Raw genomic sequence first — 25451 nt, 5'->3', positions numbered from 1 at the left:
GTGGGCTAGGCTTGCTGTTTGTGGTGGGACTACTCATTCTACAAATTCTGACTGGTGAGACTGGACTTTTTTTTTTTATAAACACATGGTAGGAACTCCTGTCTTTTCTAAAATAATGGGTCGCGAGACTTGGCCCATGTTTTTTGGGGGGTCGCCAGACAAAAAGTTTAAGAACCACTGAATAACAATCCCAGTCCTCTACATAAGCTACCTTACACATTCTGAGAAGGGGAAACAAACTGTTTTCAGTGTTACAGGAAATGATTAAACCTCCTGTTGTGTTCGTTTTATGTTTACTAGTTTTGTGCTCGCTGGATTATAACTTGTTATAAATCCATAGTATAACACACATATTATAATCTAATGTTGTGATAGACCTTTGTATCAACTTGTATTCTATTAAATATAAACAGTTTTGTACTTCCATTTGCTATTTATGGCCTGCAGGCCTCACTGACCTGAGCTCATGCTCAGAAAGGGGAAAGGTTCCAGTGGGCGCTGGCATAGAATCAAAGAGGGAGAGTGAGGGTGTGTTTGTGTGTGTGTGTGTTTTAATGTACAGAAGCACATATACAGTCCATCTGATCAATAAGTATGTGCCTGGACTTAATTTTATAAACTGACCATTTTCTCACCCATTCATTTCTAATGGCCGGTCATTTTTGACCGGAAATACACATGGGTGTTCTAAAGTTAAAACACTCAAATTGTTATAAAAATTATCAAAATGTGTTTTGTGTGTTCAGATGCCCTGTGTTAACAAAGTCAAGGAGCCTCATGGTAGTCAGAATAAATTAACAATATTTTTGAGAGAAAAGAATTGTCAATCGGTCACATTTGTCCGCGAACACAACAGGAGGGTTAAGTAGGCCTACATCACTTAATTGTGATGTAGCCTACTCATGGATACAAGCCTAGACAATACAATATTGCAGTTGAATCACAATTGAATTTTATTGCAGTTTATTATATTTTGCTTCTTTATAAGGTTGATTTAAAAAATCATATTATGTGGTTTATGTATACTGAATGAACCATACATTATTTAAGATATTTCCTGCAGCAATTTCTTCAGTCTCTCAAAACTATTAGTTCATAGAGTTTAGTGCTGGTTTCTCATGGCTGCAAAGGCTCTTTCTCTTTAAATGTATGACCGGAGGTGCTTGATCTTGATGGTCCAGAGCCATAGCCTAACATACTCTCCTGATAAATTGCTGAGACAGGTATTTGTAAAAATGATCCAGACTTCATTTCAGAGGACAGATCCTTGGTTATGTTAGATTTGGACTGAGTGCTATCTATTTTCTCGCTTTTGATCTTTGAGGTATTTTCACCTTCATCGTCAGCCTCATAGCCATTGACCATGTGGTGCTGTTTGGTGAAAAAAATCGGAGGTTTTAGATCAGCTGTTATTGACTTGCTGGTGGCAGCTCCAACCTCAGAGTACGGCCTCCGTCTGTTCTCTCTCTCATGTGCCTTTCCACCTGTTTTTGGTGGAGGCATAAGTTTGGATATGTTGTCATGTAATTCCTCACCAAAGTAGAGAATCTTAGGGTTGAAGCCACAAGGATTTAGATTTTTACTTTTATGCTGACTTGCTTTTGTTGACAGTGTGGAACTTGGAGTAGGGAACCACACAGTGCTTACTCGTCTTGAAACCGGATGTTGACATGGCGGCAAGCAGGGATTCCTGTCTTCGTCTTTTTCATCATCCTTTAAATTGGGATCATTATTTACCTTCTCAGTGCCAAGCAGAGAATTAGGCTTTGCCTTTACATTATAATGACGATTGTCATCTTTGTAAGTGTGTGAGACAATGTCAGATAATAGTTCATTTCTTTGGTTAACCCTTCCTCTGTGATCTATGGTGTTGTTATCTTTTGCTGTAGGCCTGTGCCAGTAGCTGGATGTTGAGGGCAAGCTTTTAATCCCAGATGAAGAGTACATTGATGTCCCTGGAGGTAGACACTTGTTAAATCTGAGTAATGGAGCTGTGGAGGAATCAGAGACTTTCACTGGGGCTTTGGTTGAACTTAGCCTTTTGGAGGAACATGGGTTTCCATGACTCATCGGAAAAACAGATGGTTTTGCATGCAGAGCAAGATGACCATTCACAATGGGTTTTGTCGTGTCATTTGCTTTTTGCAGGTCAAAATTTATCATCTGCTTTGCTGTGGTGAGGATGGGTTTTTCCACAGAGAGTGACACATTGGCTTTATCTGGCTTTAGGTGCAGCCTATGTGAAAAGACATGATCTTCTGCAAGGCATTCAGCTTTTAAATCAGAAATCGTGGCACTTATATTAAGAGGCTGGAGGTCATCATGCATTCCACATAATTCAGGAGAAGAATTGGTTAGTTTTACAAGGCTATCCTTTGCAAGCTCAGTGGCTTTAGAATTACTGTTTACAGTTGCAGCATGAAAAAAAGATGTAGATGAGACATGATTTCCTTTGTTATTCTCTACATCACGCCTCTCAACAGAAGACACTAATGCATTATTATTCGCTGGTATGTGATACTTCTTTTCATCCATGAGGGAAGAGGTGTCATCCCTGAAGCCCATTGATTGGTTGCATCCTCTCTGCAGGGATTCCAGATCTCTCTCTCCAAGGAGAAGTGTAAGATCAGCTGACCTTGTTTCAGAGAAAAAGCTGGTTGAAAAATGAATGGTATCATACTCTGTCGCTTCACTCTTTGTCGGAAATACAGGCAGGAGCTGACAAGGTGTTACGTTGCTTTGCAAAATAAAGGTGCGTTCAGTAGAGAACGGTGTGGGATGCTTTGCACTCTGTTCATCAGTTTCATGTCGAGGGGATGGCTCAAAGTGTCCGTTTGGACGTTCAAGATCCTGGTGTTTTTCTCGGCTCTCTGATTTTGATACCATGGTTCTTCTTGGATGTTTGTCCCTGTCATCATACAGCTGATTTAAGTACAAAGGTGAGAGGTGTTCCTTACAGTGACCTCCCTGTTTCCCGGCGGTCAATTTGAGAAATGAATTTGAGGCACCCAACTCGTTGCTTTCTGTGTCAGTAACACCAGCAGTACATGCAGGAGGCAAAATGTTAGACTTAGGATGCTCATCCATCTCATCCTCATGTACTGACGTAAACAAAGATGGATGACACCACTGAGTTGGTTCCTCATCCGTCCTGTAGGTCTGTTTAGTCTGGTCTTTTTGGTAGTTGGGGATAGGCTCAAGCACCGAAACAGCCTCTCTAAATGGTAGGTTTTGGTCCTTCATCTTGACAGTTACATTCAAGGATAACTTTGCATTTCCCTCTTCTTTTTCATCACCAGTGAAGGATGGAAGACCTGTGCAGTCATAATAAATGTCTTGTTCTTTATTGATCTGGTGAAATGGAAAATAATATATTAAATGTTCTTATTGGCTTATTGGTTCTGATTTACAATATTTGACTCTTGGGAAACAATGCAAGTCATCACAGCGTCCATGTCTCTAATTTCTCCTCTCTTATCATTATGGGGGAAAAAAATTAGATTTGCATACTAACTATTTATCTTTGGTAAATAACACAAAGGCTTACATAGAAAAGCAGTGGAGCTGGATCCTCATCGACCAGTTAACACTTACCAGTGTTTCCAGCTCATCTTCCCCATCATCTGTGAGCCATGTCAAGGGTGAAACACTTGGGCGTGGATCCTTATCCTCCTCATCCTCCATTCCATGGTATGACACAACGGAACCTGGGCACAGGCTTTGTCGTGCCCTGACCAATATGGCTGAGAGTTGTAACACTCTGTTCTCTGATTCCGGAACACCCTCATCTCCCCTTGTGGAAGTTATACAGCAGGGGTTGAATTCTTCCAGACAGTCCTCATAAACAGAAGACTCGCTGTCGTAATTTTGGTCATCTTCTTGCTGGTTGTTCTCCACATAATTGCTAACATGGATATTCATGTCAGATGGTCTTTTGTGGTTGGTTTCATTTGAGGTCTGTATTGTGAAAAATATGATACATTCTGTTTAGGTTAATTCTATCATTTACAGCTGAATCATAGTTACAAAGGTATGGCATTGCCTCTCCTGTTAACTAGGGGGGAAAACCCCCAAATACTTCTACTCTTCAAACTGTTATTATATTGGCCTTTCTGTGCTTCAGATGCCAAATCCATACACCATATGCCATAGGGCAGGTAGCCTATGTTAGCCTAGCTGTGAGACCTAAGATGATTTTTTCCTAATCCTATTAAGTCTAATACTACAGCAGTACATTCCAACAAAATGTACATTACCCATTCGATGAAATAGAATGAAAGTATTAATAATTTGTTAATAATTTAACAAATTATCAACTACAATAATTTGTGTAGTAGGCTAGTGCCTATGGAGTATAAACCCAGACTGAGGAAAGATTCTCGGACATGAAATGAGACTAGTGGAATGTGATTGCGTCAAAATTCATTGTTACTTCATAGCCTATTTTCCGCATTTAATTTGTGCGCACTGAGCATCAAGGCGCGCTGTTACTTAGTCTAAGGATTCAAGAAGGAAGGCCTTCTTGAATTTTGTGGAAAATTCATTAATTTTGCCTTATGATTATACTGAAGGTCAACATGTATTAGTCACTATGACAACAAGTCGTGTCAAATACATAGAGAGAGAAAGGGAGAGAGGGGGCGTAGTGCTGTCTATATGGCTAAATTCTGTCTCTTGTGACAGATGAGCCTACGTTCAGCAATATGGGATTCGTTGCATTATAATTCGTTGCACTATAAGAAGTAGCCTAGGCTATGGTCTAACTTCGGAACCGAAAAGTGAAGGGGGCGATTCGGCCACAAACATCAGCTCTGCATTAGGCTACAGCCAACACTTGCGAGCGCTCTCACACATGTTACAGATATACACACACAGGAATCACACTTTATCAATCTTTGACGTTTATTCTTGTAAATCTGTTAGTAAACAGGAACTGACCCTAAAACACGCGTTACCCTACTGTAACCACTTCCTTTCAAGACTACTGCTATGTGGCCATTTATGGCCTGTGCATAGCAGCATCCTTTGATGTTGACGCAGGCATAACGGTCGTTTTTCCAGTTGTTCATTTTGATTGTCAGCAGCCTAGAACTAACTTTTATTGCACGATGTCTTACAAAGTAGCAACCACACCAAATGCCACAATAGTCTCTTGTTGTAGTAGGAGCAATCGCACCTGTCACACTGTATCTTCACCAGCCCCATTTTGGCTACGTAGAACTTCGAGAGGGGGGCGGTATTTTCTCAGTGTCATCGCACTTGGCAGGTAAAGTTAGCCTACAAACACTAGTCCACAGTTGACGTTGTCTGAGCTCTGCACTGAAACTCGTTTCACTGCTTGGAAATGCCATTGAATTTGGAATTTAACATTTGGAAGTTTCTGAATCTATAGCATAGGTTGTCAAATTAACACGGATTCCACGGATCTTCGCCTACATTTAATATTTAAAAGTAAGTTGTTGGCTACCTACACATAAGCTTAATTTTAAATAATATAAAATAGTTTGACCTATACCTAACCTATAATGTGAATCTGTAAGTGTTATTTGAGTTTGGTCTAAAAAGCTGAGTAGCATAGTTTTTAAGACTATAATGTCCAACATGGAGCTCCTATGTTTAGCTAAGGCTACTTTTAGGCAATATATAGGCCTATGCTTGACACTTGCACTTGCACTATGCTTGCAAGTGTTAGCGCAACTCCATAACGTCGACCACAACTATAAAGTCCTATAACAACTGAATTACGCACACTAATACATTCATGTACGAAACAGTGTTGTAGGCAGGAATTTGAATAAACAAAAGTGCAGGGCAAGGGACTTATTATGTTGATGAGAGAGGAGCAGCATCTCCAAGCTGTGGCTGGTGTGTGGGTGAAAGTGATACAAGATATGTCTGTGGATGACAGAGAGGCCTTGTGGAACATCAGGGTCTGCCCAGAGAACAGTGTAGGCTATTTCTCTGAGATAGAAAAAAGAGAGACCAAGGCACAGTATCAGTGTTCTCCTGAGAGACTTCTCAGTTTGTGCATGGTGGAATGGCAGTGTTGACAGAGGCATGGATAGAGAGGACAGTAATGTACTCAGACTAGGAAGTCTTCTCAGTTTGGCGAAGTGAACTGACAAAAAAAGAGCTAGAGAAATAGAATGAAAAGATGACCAGTTGCACCTGTTTTCACGTGGGAAACTGACTTTTGGACATTTCTCAAAAGAATTTAATTTTGGTTTTCTTTTTCTGCTCGTAAGTACAAACAACCTTGTCCACTGAGCGTGCAAAGTTGTTATTTTCACGCAAATGCAAATTCTATTTTCATATTCTTAACTAGTCAATATTCTCTCCATAAGATTTGCATGTGAGGAGGCGTGTACGTCACAAAGAGTATTTGTTTTTCTTTTGTGCGTCATTGTGCAACTGTCCTGTCGTTCTGCTCACATTTCATCTTATCTCTCATCCTGTTTCGGCCTTTCTTCAGCTCACAACCATTCTTGTAGATCCACCCAAGGGTCTAGCTTCCTAATCTACTGTCTCTAGCACCTTCTTTTTCTTCCCTTACCTTGCCTCCCTCTATTTCTATACCCAGAGCACAACCAACATCCAGCCCTCAAGCGTTGCCATCGGTTGGCATGTCTCTGTCCACAAAAGAGTTCCCCCAGAGGAGAAAGTCTCTGGGACCGGTCTCTCCGAAACGCATCTACAGGAACCTCTCCGTTAGACTCAAGGGTGGAGAGTCGCTCACAGATGGGGAAACAGTTGCAGCCAAGCACCAGTGCAGGGCCTCATCCACCGTCAGACCCAACAAGGAGACCCAACTTTCCTGTTGGGTCTGTTTTGTAAGCTCTATAATATATTGAATTATATTCATATATTAATAAATAAGTAGAAGATTTGAATAAAGCTCTAACTTTCAGATGAGTAGGTTGTAACATGACAGTGTTTTTCAAATCCTTGGGTATTAATTCTGAAGCTGCCATTTCCACATAATAATAAACAAATAATTTAATGGCAATGCTTTTAGAACTGACATTTAGAAAATTAACAGTTTTGTTGTTGCTATGTCTTATTCTTAGCGCATGTTCAATCCACGCTGTGTGCATTTCTTTCCTCAGTACACAACTCTGTGGGAGGCCGTGGAGAGTGAGGACACGCTGGCTGTCCAGAGCCTGTTGTCCAGGGACAGAGCATGCGGGGGAGGAGAGAAAGCTGAGCAGAGGGGGAAGTGGGAGAAGGATCGGGAGAGGGGAGTGAACAGCATTAGCGAACAGGGCCTGGTGCCATTAGACGTGGCTGTGCTCACCCACAATTTCCCTCTGCTACAGGTGCTCATCAAGGCAGGGGCCAGACATAATCCATATTGTAAGTATCAGGTGTTTGCATTATTTTATGGATAGTCATATTTCATGGAATGACAGGGATGATTATTGCCACAGATAATAATTATGTAGTAGGCAGATTGTGTAAGGCTTGCCATTTGTTTTCCTTGAGTGCTGTAATATCGACACATGAACTTAGCAACTCAGCACTGCTAGCAGAATGTCAGCAAATCATATCTGTGTAATGCAAAGGCAAGATGAAATGTAAATGTAATGTGATTGTTATGTTAATAAAGTATTATTTCATAATGTATTGCCTTTGAATATCCAACTTTCTCTCTCTCTCACTCTCTCTCTCTCCCTCTCTCACTCTCACCATCCCCTCAGCGTGCCGTCCATCAGAGTGGGCTCTGAAGCTGGACGCTCTGGTGACTCTGGCAGGTCAGAGGGTGGAGGAGCACCGGAGGGTGGTGCTGAGTCGGGCTAAGGCGGCAGTTCACCTGCAGGCTAGCGCCCAGCGGCAGCTGCACAACTGGACCCTCCGGCACCAGCTGTACTGCAAGATGAGGGAGAGCTTCCATCTCACAGGTTGGACAGGTCATACATACTGTATCTGTAGCGTCACAGGGCAGTGGTCAGGAATGGGGCATGTTTGATTCTCACCCACCAAATGAGATATTTTAATGCCTGCTTTGACTAGAAAGCACTTTCTGTTCAAAGATTCTACTCAGTGTTGTTGTTAGTTGATGTTGATTTGATCCTATTGTTAATCATAAGTGCCATACATTTTCATTAAGATTAAAATGTGTGTGTGTGTGTACATGTGTATGTATTTTCCTTCTCAGTTCTTCCTGGCCCTCCCAGCAGTGCTGTCTTGCATGTGACCAGTGCCTCGTCGTTGTTAGTGTCAGTCAGAGAGCCGACTGGCATGGCCACTGGACTGATCACTCGCTACAGAGGTGACTTACCATCCCACGGTAGCACATCATGTTCAGCCTGCTGGTTTTTAAAGAATCTTAAAACAGAAATATAATAAATAATATATAATAATAATAAAGTGCACCATGTCCTATAATTTGAATAAACATACACACTGTACAGTATAATGTACAAATACAATGCACCATAATATTTGATATAAATTTGGATCACTTTGAGTAGGTCTGTAGTGCTAGAGGCAAAAAACAGTTACTCTATCTGTCCTAATTGAATATTGAATTGTACTCATATCTTCATGATCTTTCTGCTTCTGGATCTTTCTCATCCATCCCTAGTGGAGTGGAGCACCTCAGAGACCTTTCAGCCCATTTGTGGAACTGGCTTCATCACCAACATTAAGAGCCCTGTCTTTCACATCACTGGACTGAGCACTGTAAGGCCACAGCTAGAGCCTCAATCTCTCAGCAAAATATAGTATGTGGACTGGGACTGTGAAGTTTGAATTGGTTTAAGGGTCAGATGCAATACATCCTATTGTCTGTACAAAGCGAGACACTGACATCTAACCACTTACCTCAGTTTCTGAAGAAAATGTTGTTGTTATGAGAGCTTTATGAAGAAACTGGCCACTTGCCTTGTGTCTCAGGGTGTGCCGTATCACGTGAGGGTGAGCGCTTACAACGTGAGAGGATGGGGTGCAGCCCAGACCAGCAGTCCAACTTGTGCCGCTCCATCCAGTGAGTTACAGCCGCACAACTTTGTATGTATGAAGTACAACAAGTATGAAGTACCAGAAGGAAATTGTTGGACCATGGAATAAAGATTAATGTTGGAGATCTCAAACATCCCCTTGACTTACAATGAAGTTGGGAGAGAAAGTTCCTAATCAGGATTCTGTTCATAAATGTGTTGAGTGTGGCTCCCCCTACAGGCTGGTTGGAGTGTAACAGCGTACGGGTGCGGAACCAGACACAAGAGCCCGAACTCAGGAGGATCCTGGAACAGATCAGAGAGCCACACTACAGAGGATACTGCACAGGTACACTACAGCCTACTCTACAGCTATCCTGTTCACTTCAGTTTCACACAATTTATAACAGGTGCATTTAAAGAGTAAGAATTGTCATAATTAAGTATCACAACATTCTGTTGAATTTTCAAGTACATCATACTTCTTTTTTAAAAAAAAAAAAAAGAAAAAAGCCTAATGATTAGAGAACAGGTACTATAGTTATTAAGTACTAAAATAAAATCAGCTTAATGATGAATTTGGATTAAGGTTCATGATGGTGCTGATTAATGTGCAATAAACACCACTCTATTTACATAAATACGACAGTTAAGTAACGTTATAGGAAAAAAACACAGTTTGCTACCCTGTTGTATACACACACACACACACACACACACACATCAGGATCCCCTAGGCATCATTCACCACCCCTCATGTTATCATGTTAATTCTGAATAAACATACAGGCAAAATAATTTTCTTCAGCCTCAGGTCTGAAAATAGGACCTTCCTCTGTCCTGTTTCTCCACTAATCACTCCCCCAACCCATCTTTGCCTTCTGTTGATCCTGTCTGCGGGGTGTGATGTCATAGAGAAGGGCCGCCAGATGAATGCGTCCAAGCGTCGGTCCGTGTCCCGTGGTCTGAAGCAGCTCTTTCAGTCGGCCACCAAGTTTGTGCGTCTACTGCAGAGGTGAGGGGGCCGCCATGTTAGCCCCAGAATTAGAATGGATTTTCCAGTCGTTGATGAATTGTTAATAGTACGACTTTCTTCTATTACTGTAGTAAGTTTTACTTCATTTGATTATCTTTACTTGTACTGTATTTGTACTGCATATGGTTGTTTTATGATTAAAAACCCGATTTAACCTGAACTAGAAAATGTTTGCTTATTTTCTCTCTAAGGGGCGTGTACCTGGCAACTGTATTTTACCACAAGGACAACTTCCTGGTCACAGCAGAGGATCAATTTCCATTGGTGGAGATCCAATGCTGCTCCACCTCCATCATTCAGGACTTCCTCTGGTTTGCCAAGGTGCTCATTTTTTTTCCCTTTTTATAGAGTATATTGATATTGACATGATTTCCTACATGTTCCTATATGTATGTATACAGTACATACTTTTTCATAATTACATTTTTCTTTCTTTCATGTCACACACACATATCCACCATAAACATATACACACTATGGAACACTATTTAAAAACACTTTGTCTTTCTCACTGATTCTCTGTCTCTCTCTCTCACGCACACACACACACACACACACACACACACACACACACACACACACACACACACACACACACACACACACACACACACACACACACACACACACACACACACACACAGTTGTCCTGTGCTTGGCAGCAGGTGCCTTGGCTTCAGCAGGCCCTCAGCTCCTCCCTCTCTTCTTCCTCATCCCTCCTTCAGAACAGACAGAACATCCTGAGAGCGGTTGCACAACTGCAGGTGAGAGTTTAATTCAATTCAGTCCAATTACATTTTATTGATGATTATGGTTATGGTTATGGTTACGCTTTTGTCCAAAGCGACATGCAAATACAAAACAATATAATACTTAAATTTAACAGGGAACAAATTAAGATGTTGGTCAGACTAATAATAAGGAGAATAGCAGTAATAAACAATTTACATTTACCTGTATTTAGTGCCAAAAACAAATCAAAAGTGTCAAGGCACTTCATACAGCCCAGAGCCTGAACTCAGAATCATCCTGCCTAAAGACCTCCACTCCATCTCAGATTATCTGGTCTTTTGTTTCTCACCTTTGACCTTCTGACTCTTCTGACTCTTTGTATACAGTCTATGCTTCACACACACCCACTACACTCACTCACCCCATCCCTTCCCTCTGCAGTCCTCCCTGGGGACAGAGGACCTGGGCCAGGTCTACTTTGAGCCTCTGAAGGACAGGCAGGGCAACGTGCTGCTGGTCACCCTGAGGGAATGCTCACCGCCCAGCCATCCGCCAGACCCTCCCCTGCGGTGGGTACCCATGTCCCGCCTGGAGAAGAGCCACAGCCACACGCCTCTACTGCCTGAGCCCACAGCCATGGACACCCTCACAGAGCAACTCAAGGTGAGCATCTAGGTGTCTCTACACACATGACTGGATGATTCACTGTACCACTTAAATTACAAACTGTACTGTTGTCCGTCCTTCGGATGAGACGTTAAACCAAGGTCCTGACTCACTGTGGTCATTAAAGATCCCATGGCACTTATCGCAAAGAGTAGGGGGTTCCCCGGTGTCCTGGCTAAATTCCCAATCTGGCTCATTCAATCTGGCCCCCTAATCATCCCCCACTGTAATTGGCTCATTCACTCCCTCAGTCTCCACCTCAAGCTGGTGTGTGGTGAGCGTTCTGGCGCATAATGGCTGCCGTGCATCACCCAGGTGGGTGCTACACATTGGTGGTGGTTACTAGTGAGGTCCCCCCATCCATGTGACGCGCTTTGAGTCTCGAGAAAAAAGCGCTATATAAATGTAATGTGTTGTTGTTGTTGTTGTTGGCTGAGGTAGGGTAGAGTGTAGGGCCGTATACACACAATAACTGTACACACAGCAATATTATTACAGCAATATAACACTGTTTGTGTCTGTTTTTGTTGCCATCCATCGTCTGAAACGTAGGTTAAGCATTACTTTTACTTCAATCTTTAGGTTAAAGGTCAAGGTTGAAGTCTCTCTAGACCCACTGTGTGTTTAATAGCAACTGTCCACATATATAAATAAACACATTGGCGTCAAATTAACTCCAATTGACTCCATTATACAGTGCAACCGAAAAGTTTTCAGACCCTTTCAAGTTTTCCACATTTTGTTTTGTTTCAGACTCATCTTAAAATGGATCCAATTATTATTTTTTCCTCATCAATCTACACATAATACTCCAACACTCTGCAAAAAAGCAGGTGTTTGGAGTGTTTTGTAAATTTATAAAAAATAAAAGTGTGAAAAATTCCTTTTACATAAGTATTCAGACCCTTTGTTATGACACTTGCCATTGAGCTCTGGTTCATCCTACTTCTATCAGTGGTCCTTGAGATGCTTCTACAACTTGATTGGAGTCCACCTGTGCCTAAATTAAATCACTGGACATTTGATGGTCTATGTCAAAGTGAAAACCAAGCCACAAGGTTGTCCGTAGACCTGCGAGACAGGGTTGTGTGAAGACACAGATCTGGGAAAGGATACAAGAAAATGTCTGCAGCATTGAGCCCAAGAGCACGGTAGCCTCCATCATTCTCAAATGGAAAAGTTTGGAACAACCAACAGTAGGGTGCATCATCCGCCTTGACATATGCAAATTAATCTGTCCCTATGCTTATTATGTTCCAATAAGCAAAAAAACATTCCTGGTACATTTTGAAGTAAATTGGATAATATTTAGGTGGCCCACCATTAACCTTTATGAATGGTCGAAATTGTTGCCACATTCAGGAAATCACCTCGCAATATGGAGGACTATGGGGGTATATTTTACATTATTTCACTATTATCAATTTGTTAGCCAGTAGTTATTTGAATAATAACTGTATTAAGGGCATAAAGAACACAGCTCATTGGATAAACATTGGGTTTCTTTATGTTGTCATACATATTTTGGTGATTTTTTTTGATGAATATGTTATTTGATGAAAAACATGTGTATTGCAACACTTGTCATTAATCATTTAATTTAACTATTGTTGCTATAGTGTTATAAAAATCTCATAATTCCAAATCAGATATAGGCTACATGCGTGAAACTATTTTGTTTAGTGTAGAGTAGTAGTTGTATCACACAGGATTACATAAACTTTCTTGCAACATGGCTTCTAGTAGAGAGTGTATTAGTAATGCCAATCCACAGTCTTCAAAATGTACTCTGTCTACAAGACGTCTTGGATATTTGGTTTGGGCAGTGGCCTTGTTCAGGATGACTCGATTATCTCTGGATCCAGTCTTCCAAACTGTCGCCAAGTTCTCAGTTGCTTCATGTGGTATCTTTCGGATGGTTCATCAGAAAACAGAACAAAGTGGGAATCAGCAAATATCGTACTGTCCCAGGTGTCCAGCTTTTATAAAAAGGCCAATATTCCTTTGATATCAGAAAGGAAAGCCTGTGAAAAAATAATCAAACTTTTAAGTATAAGTATGTACTCTTTTGATCCCGTGAGGAAAATTGGGTCTCTGCATTTATCCCAATCCGTGAATTAGTGAAACACACTCAGCACACAGTGAACACACAGTGAGGTGAAGCACACACTAATCCCAACGCAGTGAGCTGCCTGCTACAGCGGCGCTCGGGGAGCAGTGAGGGGTTAGGTGCTTTGCTGTGGATGGGAGAGCAGTGCTCAACCACTTCCCCTGCCCACATTTTCCTACTGGTCGGGGATCGAACCGGCAACCCTTTGGTTACAAGCCCGAAACCCTAACCAGTAGGCCACGGCTGAATGGCATTGATTTAGATGAAAATGCCAAACTCTGAGCTATCCCACTGAAACGACGGACCAGCCCATCTACACTGGAGAAACTTCAGAAGATGGAGAATAAACTTGACAAGACTTTTGCTCTGTGGCCACAGAACGCTGAAAGCTTGGTGAAGAACAAGGTGAACTTGTTACTTCTGGAGTCCATGAAAAATGACCGCCAGGCCACATTTGGTTAATTTGATAAGGCATTAGCTGACCACATATATATTGTTTTCCAGCCTTCAAATTTGGTACTGGGAAAACCCATGAGAGCAAGCTTTTATTGATAGTTTACTTTCATGCTGTTTATTTAAAATACATGGCAAAGGCAATTTTTATTACATCTTCCACGAAAATGTACACTACTGCCATATCTCAGGAAGTAATAAAGATAGAGACACAACTCACACCAAATGTTGCGAAAAGTCCATATTTATATTCAACTTCCATTGACATTATAGGGCTAGACCCATTATTTTTGGCGCCTTTTTGTGGACAGATGGAATTTTTTGCCAGGAGATTCCCAAAAAGCACCTGAACAACTCTCAGACATGAGAAGTAAAATCATCTGGTCTGATGAAACGAAGACTGAACTATTTGGCCACAATTCTCAACGGCGTATGTGGAAGAAACCAGGCACAGAGCTGCACTGATGTTTGTCCTTCTTTACGCTTCTCTCATCCTCTCAAACGAACTCTGGATGTCATTCATAGTGACCATTGGGTCCTTGGTTACATGTCTGACCAAGGTCCTTCGTCCCGGATTACTCAGTTTGGCTGAGCAGCCAGAACTAGGAAGACTGTTGGTTGATCCAAACTTTTCAATTTGAGAATGATTGAGGCTACCATGCTCTTGGGCACTTTCAATGCTGCAGACATTTTCGTGTATCCTTCCCCAGATCTGTGTCTTCACACAACCCTATCTCACAGGTCTATGGACAATTCTCTCGACCTCGTTGCTTGGTTTTCACTCAGACATACACCATCAACTGTGAGACCTGTGCCTTTCCTAATAATGTCCAGTGATTTAATTCAGGCATAGGTGGACTCCAATCAAGTTGTAGAAGGATCTCAAGGACCATTGATAGAAGTAGGATTCACCAGAGCTCAATTGAAAGTGTCATAACAAAGGGTCTGAATACTTATGTAAATTGAATATTTCAGTATTTTATTTTTTATAAATTTACAAAACATTCCAAACACCTGTTTTTTTGTGTAGTGTTGGAGTATTGTGTGTAGATTGATGAGGGAAAACATTAATTGAATCAATTTTAAGATGAGTCTGAAACATAACAAAATGTGGGTCTGAAAACTTTCCGATTGCGCTATAGGTGCCAAATGAACACCAATTTGATGGAGCACACTGCTAGCAACACTTACAAACAAGAAATGGAATGAATGAACAAAGGGATGGATGTGAGTGTAAGGCGGGGATCACATTACCCAGTGGCAAGCGGCAGGTTTCTATGGTTCTCTATGGTTTGGCAGCGGAACGGTGGCAACGCTGGCGTAACGCTAGCGTTGAACAAGCTGATCAACTTTCAAACCGCAACACGAGTGTCAGTTAAAGCAAACCGTTTGTGTTACCATCGGAACAAGATAGAACTTGTTATGGTCTGAGCGTTGCATTACGCTTGCCGCTGCTGCTTGCCGCTGGCTAATGTGATCCCCAGAGCTGCCAACTCTTACACATTGAGAGTGAGATTCATTCATTTGATTGGCTCCATGTGCTCTTACACCAATCAAATGCGTGAGGGTTGGCAGCTGATCCCCGCCTAAGAGTATTCTCTTTCCAGGAGAAGCTGGCCTACCACAGACGCAGCATACAGCAGGCCCAGCCTGGACTCTACGTGGGCATCCTGAAGCTGTGCAGCTCCGTGGAGCAGCTCCGAGTGCTGGTGCCTCAGCGGCTGCCCAACCTGCTCTGCCACGCCAGGGTGCGAAGCAACCCCCATGTCTCCAGGTAACGCTAGGGCTGGAGCTACACACTGTAGCTGTTTCCCAAAGTCAAGGAAGCATACTCAACGGCCGCCTTATCAAGGACGCCACTGCACTGTTCCAATGTCAAGAATACTCCGAAATAAGCGCCTGTGCGTCTGTGGATCCTCAGGTGAACAAAAATGCTCATAATCCTCTGTGTTGACATGCATCGGAGCAGCGCCATTGTCTAAACAGAAGCGCTCAGGCGGAACCGCGGTGACATGCACGTCCACACTAGCTAGTCTGTTCCAAAGTAGATTCCGAAAACGCTAGGGAGGGCTCTAGCCTCATCTTTGTAGAACCCAACTCGCAAGGAAGCATTCTACCAAGAAAGCATGCTCGACTTTGGGAAACAGCATTTATGTACCAATGCTGTGAGAGAGAGGGATACTGATAGACTGAAATAGTTTACGTAATTCACACAAAAAAGTTTCTAATCTCTTTCATTGACAGTGTCAGGCATTAATTGGTTCATAGTTATGTTTTTGTGTGTGTGTGTGTGAGTGTGTGTGATAAGCTCACTGATCTATTTTGTCATATAGGTTGTATTCACAGCATTCAGTAAACTTACATTCTCCTGTTTACTGCATCTGAGTTGTGTTTATTTTTAGGGAGGAGTGGGAGTGGTTGCTGAAGCATGCGCTACCCTCAGGTGTCGACACTGCCGGGGAGGATGACTGCGCGATTGAAAGCTTTGGGCTGGAGGAGTTTGTGCACTCGCTGAGATCTGCTGTCACTACGCTGCTGACTCGACTCAATATTCCCCTCTACAGGGTAAACTCATCCGTACATACACCCATACACCCACAACCTTAGAGCCCATGAGAGCTCTGAGTAAATAGGTGCAGCTTGGCTCTGAAACTGAGTTTATCAATCAAATAAGCTTTTATTATTTTTTTTTTAATTTATATTTTATTGTTTTTCCAGGGAAAGGGGAAGTGGGGAACAACACACATTAAGAACAGAACTATGTACATACAGGGAGTTTGTCACATACATATTCCTACAATAGGATACATTTACATTATAAAGTCATATTAATAAGGTCGGGCTGTTAGGCCACTTCGCTGGAGCAAAGAAATACCATTTCAACCATCGCTCTAAAAAGAGTTCCATTTTTTGGTTAACATAGGCTGTTATTTGTTCCATCTTGTATATTTCCACCACAATGTCTCTCCATGTATCCAGTGTTGGGCTTTCTGGTTGTAGCCATTTTCTTGTGACAGCTTTTTTGCTGGCCACCAACAGAATGTTCATTAAGTATTTGTCCACTTTCAGCCAGTCTTGAGGAACACATCCCAGATATAAAGTCTTAAAGTCTAGTGGCAAATCCTCTCTGAAAATGTCCTGTATTGAATTATGTATTTCTGACCAAAAACCTTGAATTTTTGGGCAATCCCAAAAAACATGGTGGTGATTTGCACTTTGTTGACCACATTGTCTTCAGCAGGTAGGGGTGGTGTCCAAATAAGCTTTTAGACAGTGTTTCAATATTAAAGTTTTTTTTTGCAACAGTAATTCCTCTTGTTTCATGTTGTATTTTGCATCGACCTCACAAAGGGAAATGTGAGTACAGAGCCTTGGCACAGGCAAGGTGCCAGACCAAAAAACAAAAAACGTAATACAAGAACTGTAATTACCTCAACACCAGTAAATTCAGATGTTAACTTCAGGCCTCGTATCAGAAATACAGACAGATCAGCAAGCTACTACAGGGCTTGTGGTCCTAAGGGAAGCCCACAGCCCCTAACACTATGGAACAGATTTGAATGCCTCCGGGACGTGAGAGAGGAATTTTCCAGGGAACAGACCCAAAGCAGGCAGCGATCAAACCACAACAAAAGAAAGATGGGCACAGACAAGAAGCAGCACTCGACCCCTATTCATCCCACAACCCTCGTTCTAGGCGACTTTGCTGTGAGACATATAAATGGGGAAAGGATGATTGTATGTTGTTTCCCAAATGCTTCAGTGTCTGACACAAAAAACAAGCTTGCAGAACTGGTGTCAAAATATGCAACTATCAAGCGCATCATTGTGCATGTTGGAGCAAATGACATCTACAGAGAACAGCTGTATGTCAAAGAAGATTTCAAGGAACTTTTCTCTGCCCTATATGAGCTTGGAATACAAATTTTCATCAGTGGCCCACTCCCAGCAGAGGGAAGCTTTGTATTTTCCAGACTATTCAGTTTAAACACCTGGCTCGCAAAAACATGCTTTTCAGTTGGGATGAATTTTATTGACAATTTTAACCTTTTTTGGAATCGCAGGGAATACTTCAGACCAAATAGCACAGAGCTGAGTTGGACTGGGGCCAAGATCTTAACCGAATACTATCACCTCTCTCTCCTGCACCCAACATTTTTTCTGCCAACCTTGAGCTGAGCCTCTGATAAGCGCTCAGTGGCCATACAGACAGAACAAGCGGATGACATCAACAACTCAGCTAAACCAAAACACTCTGCACAGGCTGAAACAGAGATATGCCCAACCTCCCCTGCTGTGGGGCCCTCTGATAACCACCCGCTAGCCTCCACTGAAATGCAGACCTTGGAGAAACATAAACAACCAGCTCAACAATGCCAAGCCATGTCCACTGGACAAGATAAGATGGGTGCTGCTAAAATGACTCAAAGTCAATCACTGGCGTCAAACTCCCTGGAATCTCAGCAAACAAATGGATGTGATGAGCATGAGGAGATAGCACCTATCAAAGCTGCTGAGAGGATATCAGAAAGGAAGGGTCATGTTGTAACACCAGTACCAATACCCCTCCCCACCTCCGTCGTCTCCTTGTCACCACAAAGACACAACAACATGGAATACACTACTGGAATACGTGCTGAAAGCGGAGCATCTGCAACAAACTTCCCAGAACCTCAGCAGGCAGATGGAGACTCTGGATCAATTTTCAACCCCAACCTCCTTGATTTCCCATCACCACCCACACCCAATCACGTCCCCACCCAATCAAACTCCCCAGGCCACACAGACCCCCCTAATCTCCCATCCCCATCCCCACCCCTTCATCCCACCACCCACTCAAACTCCACAGGATCCCCTGAATACCCATCACCATCCCCACCCAAGCACATGATGTTCCCTGCAAGAATGGAGAGACTGCTACCAGTAGCCATGCAGAGTTTTACTAGCCCAAGATCATTAGCACTAAAGAAGCGAAGGGCACCTCCACCCCCTCGCCCTCCCCCTCCCCGTTTAGAAGGATCTCTTAAGCAGCAGCAACCTCTTAGTTCATTTTCTCAGCCGGCATATAGCATGGAATGTGCAGTGGAAAATACAGATGGCAGCAGCAGGGGACAATTATATGATGACTGTATTGCATGATATTCTCAGGGTCCCTGCAATATAAATGGTACTGACAGTAGTTTTGAGAACATGCCGGGACCCAGTAAGCCCATGACATTCTCTATTCCTGTATTGACAAGAAATAGAACACAAATGCATCGAGCTAATAGGGTAAACCAGTCCAATCTCCTACCCGTACCACATCAACCTCAGATTTCCCCCATGGATCATATTTCCCCAACACTTAAACTAACAAAACTAGCACTCCTAAATATCAGATCTCTTTCAAACAAATCATTCTTAATTCATGATCTAATTTGCACACACAACCTTGATTTTTTACTTTTAACTGAGACATGGTTAGATCAAGCAAACAGTGCTGCTACTCTCATCGAATCAGCTCCCCCAAACTTCAGTTTTTTGAGTGCTACCAGAGCAAATAAAAGAGGTGGGGGGATAGCCACAATTTTCAAGACGTCTTTTCAGTGCAATCAGTCGTCATTCGGTGACTTTACTTCATTTGAATATCTGTGTGCATGCATTAAGTCTTCTCCTCAGATTTTATTACTGACAATTTACAGGCCTCCAAAACATTCAGCTAAAGTTTTTCTTGAAGAGCTAGGTGAACTGCTATCAGTTGTTTGCATAGAGTATGACTGTCTTATTATATCAGGGGATCTAAACTTGCATGTGGATAATCCTGAAAACAATTATGCCAAGGAATTCATTGCACTAATCGATACTTTCTCCCTAACACAGCATGTACAGGGGCCAACACACTCTCTCGGCAATACCCTCGACCTTGTTATCACAAAGGGTCTCGATGTCTCTACAGCTGTTAAAGACCTGGCCTTATCTGATCATTTTTGCGTGTTCTTTGATGTGTCTATGTCCCCACACACTCAAAACACAGCTATGATGGTAAAAAGGAGAATCATAAATGATCAGACAAGTGCTCTCTTTGAGCAAGCACTTTCACTAAAGTCAAGTCAACTGTCAGACTCTGAAGACTTATTTGATCACTTTAATGCAAAAATGGCAAACATTATGGATGACATTGCTCCATTACAATTCAAGAAAGTTAAGGACAAACAGAAAGCACCATGGAGGCAAAATCCAGCAGTTAAACTTCTAAAAAGAGAGTGTAGGAAGACTGAAAGAAAATGGCGTAAATACAAACTTCAGATCCACTATGAAATCCATAAAGAGATGCTCCGCACATATAACTCTGAAATATGCAAAGCAAGACAGTCTTTCTTTTCTAACATTATCAATAGAAGTTCAAATAACACTCGTATTCTATTTTCAACTGTTGATAAGTTAACAAATCCCCCCTCACAATTAGCGCCTGAACTTCTCTCAACTAATAAATGCAATGAGTTTTCATCTTTTTTTAAAGGTAAAATTGACAAAATCAGACTCAACATATCTGCTCAATTACAAATTCAACAACCTGAACTTCCAGCAACAAACAGAGGGAAACTAAACTTGATGTCAGAGTTCAGCTTGATAGACTACGAAACACTTGAAAAAACGGTACAGAATCTCAGCCCTTCCACATGTGTCTTAGACACTCTGCCTACCAATTTCTTCAAAACTGTTTTTCACCTCATAGCGGCGGATGTCCTTCAAATTGTAAATGTATCATTGCTGTCTGGCACTTTTCCTAAGTCACTGAAAACAGCTGTTGTAAAGCCACTTCTCAAGAAGAATAACCTGGATGCCTCCATGCTAAACAATTACAGGCCCATATCCAATCTACCTTTTATTGGCAAAATTATTGAAAAAGTAGTCTTTAATCAATTAACCACCTTCCTAACATCAAATGGGTATTTTGATTACTTTCAGTCTGGTTTTCGGGCAAATCACAGCACTGAAACAGCTCTCATTAAAGTTTCCAATGACATACGCCTCAACACAGATTCAGGTAAAACATCAGTCCTAGTGCTACTGGACCTTAGTGCAGCATTTGACACTGTTGATCACAATATTTTACTACACAGACTAGAACACTGGGTTGGATTTACAGGCATAGTTATCAGCTGGCTAAAATCATATCTACAAGAAAGGAGCTTCTTTGTTGCCATCGGAAACTGTACCTCAACACCAACGTCCTTGACCTGTGGTGTTCCCCAGGGGTCGATCTTGGGGCCACTATTATTCAACCTCTATATGCTCCCACTTGGACAAATCATTCAAAATAATTTGATTTCATATCATAGCTATGCAGATGACACACAAATTTACTTAGCTCTATCACCAAACAACTATGGTCCTCTTGAATCTATGTGTCAGTGTATAGAACAAATCAACACCTGGATGTCTCAAAATTTTCTTCAGCTGAACAAAGAAAAAACTGAAGTAATTATATTTGGTAAAAATGAGGAAAGACTTAGGGTTGCCACTCTCCTTGACACAAAAGGGTTGAAGGCAAAGGATACTGTTAAAAACCTTGGTGTATTAATTGACAGTGATCTAAATTTCAACAGCCACATGAAAGCGATAACTAAATCAGCTTTTTACCACCTCAAAAATATTTTCAAACTCAGAGGGCTGATGTCAAAACATGACTTAGAAAAACTCATTCATGCATTTATCTCCAGCAGGGTTGATTACTGCAATGGACTGTTCACAGGCCTTCCTAAAAAGACTATTAAACAGCTTCAGGTGATACAAAATGCAGCAGCTAGGACTCTAACAAAAACTAAAAGAACTGACCACATTACTCCAATTCTTAAGTCCTTGCACTGGCTTCCAGTAAGTCACAGAATTGACTTTAAAGCACTATTGCTTGTTTATAAATCAGTAAATGGAGCAGGACCTAAATACTTGTCAGACATGCTTCAGCAGTACACACCTTCTCGTCCTCTCAGGTCCCAGGTGAAAAACCTGCTAGTAAAACCTACAGTTAGAACTAAACATGGTGAAGCAGCTTTTAGCTGCTATGCGGCTCAGCTGTGGAACCAACTTTCGGATGACATTAAAAAGGCCCCAACTGTAGCCAGTTTTAAATCTAGACTTAAGACCAAACTGTTCTCAGACGCTTTCTGCTAACTGTGCCGAGTTACAAATTCTGAATCTGCCTCGATAATTATTCTACTTTGTCTTTTATTACTTTTTTTACTACTTTTGCCTTTGTTTTTGCTTACTAATTATTCTTTATTTTTAAATGATTTTACCTTGTGTTTTATGTTTTCCTTTTATTATGATCTTTACCTTTTAACTATTCTTTGACTATATTGCCCTTCTATGCTTTTATTTGTTATTATCGTTTGGTTTTGTTTATGTAAAGCACATTGAATGACCTCTGTGTATGAAATGTGCTATATAAATAAACTTGACTTGACTTGACTTGACTTGTATATTTATGACGTGGGAAGCAGTTTGGGATTCTTTGTGCTAGTCCAACAATCAATCGTGTGAGTGTTCAATTTAAGAGTAGCCTACTGTTGGAACAATATGGGATCTCCATAGAAATGTGTTTTCGGCAAAATCAAAATCTTACACCAGCTACAAATTATATTAAATTATATTTTGCACTGTCGATTCCTTCTGACCCCTTCAGGCTTATCAGTACCGGGTGTACACACAGGAGTTGCTTCAGTTTGGGGACCAACTCTCCATGCTGCTTCTGCTGCCTCCAAGTGAGGAATTCAGTGCCAGCTATTGGCCACTAGAGGGCGCCCAGGAACCTGGGATTACCTTGCCTTTGCAGATCTTTGAGCTAGGTAAACTCATCAGAGCAATGGTGCTCAATACACAGGCTTATGGTCCTTTGAGGCCAATTAAAGTCACATATTGTATATTTTTCGCATTCATGTGAACTAAAATTTTTGATTTGACCAATTATAGCATTAGTAAGGACTAATGCTGCAAATGCTTTGGTTGTTCAACTGGTCAGCACTGAATCACACATGCTCTTCCAGTGAAACTGACATATACATACACCGTACCTGCAGAAGATATATTTAAGATTCCTTCAGCTTATTTGGCTGTATCTGTTATGTTGTAGTGATAAACATGTGGGCACCTCAGACATTGTTGACACTGACAGTACCTCTCATTTCCCCCAGTGCACTTCTGGGCGTACGCACGAGACTTCCTATCGCAATACTGCCAGGCCTGGGTGAGGCTGGAGCTGGATGCCTACCTCTGCCAGCAGGCTCTGCGGGAGGCCCTGGACAGCAAAGAGGTCTCGGAGGCCAAAGAACGAAACAGCCACATCACACAGCTCTCAAAGGTCAGATGTCTGGTGGACAACAGCGTTAACAAATAGTAGTCAATGAAATCATTATATATTTTCACTGCTTATATGGCACAAAACACATATGTCCACAAAATGGCCATTAAACAAACACGCTATTTCATTTAAGTATTATTCGTCTATATTTGCCACTCATTGTACATAGATTTCAATATGGAATCTTTTACCAAATTGTGTACATTTATCACTCTATAGAGGGAACAAGAGCACTTCTAATTGAAAATATCATTAAAATCCCACCTTATGCTATGCACTTTAGAGCTTGGAGGTGGTGTGGCGTGAGACAAGATGGATCATGGATGTAATGCAGTGTGTTCGGTCCAAGCGTCCCACCAGCACAGGAGCAGTGCCTCTTGGGTTGGTCATGGGTGGGCAGCCTCCACCACCTTCTCCTGCTGCCAGTGGAGAGAAGGAGAACAGAGATGTTCCCATAGTCTTGCCTCCTCACCTGCTCAATCCACAAGCAGATGAAGGTAACCTAGACTCATGTGACATGGACTTATTTTCATATCTTGAAGCGAAGCCAAGAAGGTTTTGTGTATTCATTTATTGTATTGTTTTAGATCAATATCTGTGTATTCTGATTCTTATTTTTTGACAAAATAATGTGATGTCTACAATTCTGTTTTATTGAAACTAGTATATGCTATATATACACCTTCATTTCGGGTATAATTTAACCTCTGTCTTTTAGAGGGTATGAACATGCCAGATTCAGTGGATCCAGCCAGCCATGATATAACTGTGTCAGGAGGAACCCTGCCAGACCTAGAGAATATCCCTCCCTCCCCTGAGGAGTACGCACTGGGAGCCCCCGCTGCAGAGATCCAGTCTTTCGGCACACAGTACCTCAGCCCGCCCCAGCCAGACATCTTCTATGGGGCAATTGGGGCTCAGTTTTTATCTGACATTCAAGAGGAGCCTGGCACATTGTCCTGCATCAAGGAACCAGACTTCCTGCACCCATGCAGCTTGCATGAAGAGTGTGTTGGAGAGAAGGAGGCTGTGATGGTGGGAGAAATGCTGGGCATGTTGGACAAGCTAGACCTGTGTGGCGAGACGTTCTTCAGCTTTGAGGGGCTGGACCCTCCAATAGATCCAGTGGATCACTTTTGCGTGTTGGGGGCAGAATGCAGAGACTGCACAGCCAGCCTCCTCGAAAGCTGCAGTCCGGCCACAGACATCAATCTGGAACATTATCAACCTTTACTTGACCAGGGAAGTTCGTTGGGCTTCACTGATAAGATCTGTGGACTCCATGAACATCCTGAACTCTGTGCGCTGGAGGGACCCTCGATGGGCTTCCTCCCACACTCACTCTTGCCTTCTTCCCCCTGTGGTGGCACTGTAAACCCGAGCCCTGGGCTTGATGGGGAGAGTCCTATAGCAGACCCTACCAGTAGAGGGAGCAGTATGCCTGTAAGGAGTCTGGTGGCATGGGTGACCTCTGCTGACCAGAAGTCTTGACGGTATAGCTCCTCAAAATAATGAAATGATAGCTATCTTGCTAAACTTGTCAGAAGGGTAGATATAGCCTGTCATGATTTATTAATGTTTAATAAAATTAAGAGTTTATGAGACTAAAAGGCCTCTGTTGTGCAGTGTGGGCTTGAGGACTGCTGGTGGGTCTTGGTGCTTGGACTGGGTGGTTTCCTGACACAACTGAGCAGATCACTGGGAAAAAAAAACACTTGAATGTCATTTGATCCTATTTTTTAAAGTCAAGGTAAAGAAACAAGTTTAGTCTACCCATATTATATGAGTGTCATAGTTCAGAAATATATGAACTACATATTATGTAGCCTATTTATTTAATAATATAGCCTATTAATTTTACTATAGAAATGATAGAGATACAGATAGCCTATTTTACTGCGTCTAGGCTTATGGAGTAACAAAGCTGGTCAGTCTAGTTCGCAAACGTGGTAAACATTTCCTGTAAACTAGGCAAAGTAAAACAGGTTATCATCAGTTATTGTTTCAGTAAAAACTGTTTGTTGTGTGGTTTTTCATTCCAAAGCAACTTCTTTCGTGAAATAAACAGAATGCACTTTATCGTTGCCATTCATTCAAAGTGTTCTTTTCGGTTTCCCTCCAAGGTGCACACTGTGGGCAAAATGTGCCACGATCACAGTGTAGTAACTCACTTTA

General features: G+C 41.9%; 2 protein-coding genes across 6 annotated transcripts; one reads left to right on the top strand and one right to left on the bottom strand.

Annotated features, from left to right (window-relative positions):
• Positions 1 to 36: 36 nt before the first annotated feature.
• On the top strand, positions 37 to 25355 carry LOC121704992 (ankyrin repeat and fibronectin type-III domain-containing protein 1-like). Of its 4 annotated transcripts, none has more exons than XM_042085641.1 (18): positions 37 to 54; positions 6581 to 6830; positions 7107 to 7353; positions 7698 to 7898; positions 8156 to 8269; positions 8585 to 8682; positions 8896 to 8986; positions 9181 to 9288; positions 9855 to 9954; positions 10167 to 10296; positions 10620 to 10739; positions 11149 to 11370; positions 15544 to 15710; positions 16339 to 16501; positions 22602 to 22764; positions 23110 to 23276; positions 23560 to 23773; positions 23995 to 25355. In XM_042085641.1, the coding sequence occupies exons 2-18, from the start codon at positions 6624 to 6626 to the stop codon at positions 24765 to 24767; spliced, it is 3285 nt and encodes a 1094-aa protein (XP_041941575.1). In that variant the 5' UTR covers positions 37 to 54; positions 6581 to 6623; the 3' UTR covers positions 24768 to 25355. The 4 variants fall into 4 exon arrangements, with proteins under 4 accessions (XP_041941575.1, XP_041941571.1, XP_041941572.1 ...); XM_042085637.1 differs by lacking the exon at positions 37 to 54 and adding an exon at positions 4482 to 5266; XM_042085638.1 differs by lacking the exon at positions 37 to 54 and adding an exon at positions 5274 to 5451.
• LOC121704993 lies at positions 947 to 4365 on the bottom strand. 2 transcript variants are annotated; one of them, XM_042085642.1, is made up of 3 exons: positions 4257 to 4365; positions 3595 to 3957; positions 947 to 3351 (listed from the first exon to the last, which is right to left on the bottom strand). In XM_042085642.1, the coding sequence occupies exons 2-3, from the start codon at positions 3919 to 3921 to the stop codon at positions 1117 to 1119; spliced, it is 2562 nt and encodes an 853-aa protein (XP_041941576.1). In that variant the 5' UTR covers positions 3922 to 3957; positions 4257 to 4365; the 3' UTR covers positions 947 to 1116. The 2 variants fall into 2 exon arrangements, with proteins under 2 accessions (XP_041941576.1, XP_041941577.1); XM_042085643.1 differs by lacking the exon at positions 4257 to 4365 and adding an exon at positions 4043 to 4236.
• Positions 25356 to 25451: the final 96 nt, after the last annotated feature.

Source organism: Alosa sapidissima, chromosome 3 (assembly GCF_018492685.1).
Source record: "Alosa sapidissima isolate fAloSap1 chromosome 3, fAloSap1.pri, whole genome shotgun sequence".
Lineage (NCBI taxonomy): Eukaryota > Metazoa > Chordata > Actinopteri > Clupeiformes > Clupeidae > Alosa > Alosa sapidissima.
The sequence above is the reverse complement of the archived record's forward strand: the minus strand, read 5'-3'. Positions and strand labels throughout refer to the sequence as shown.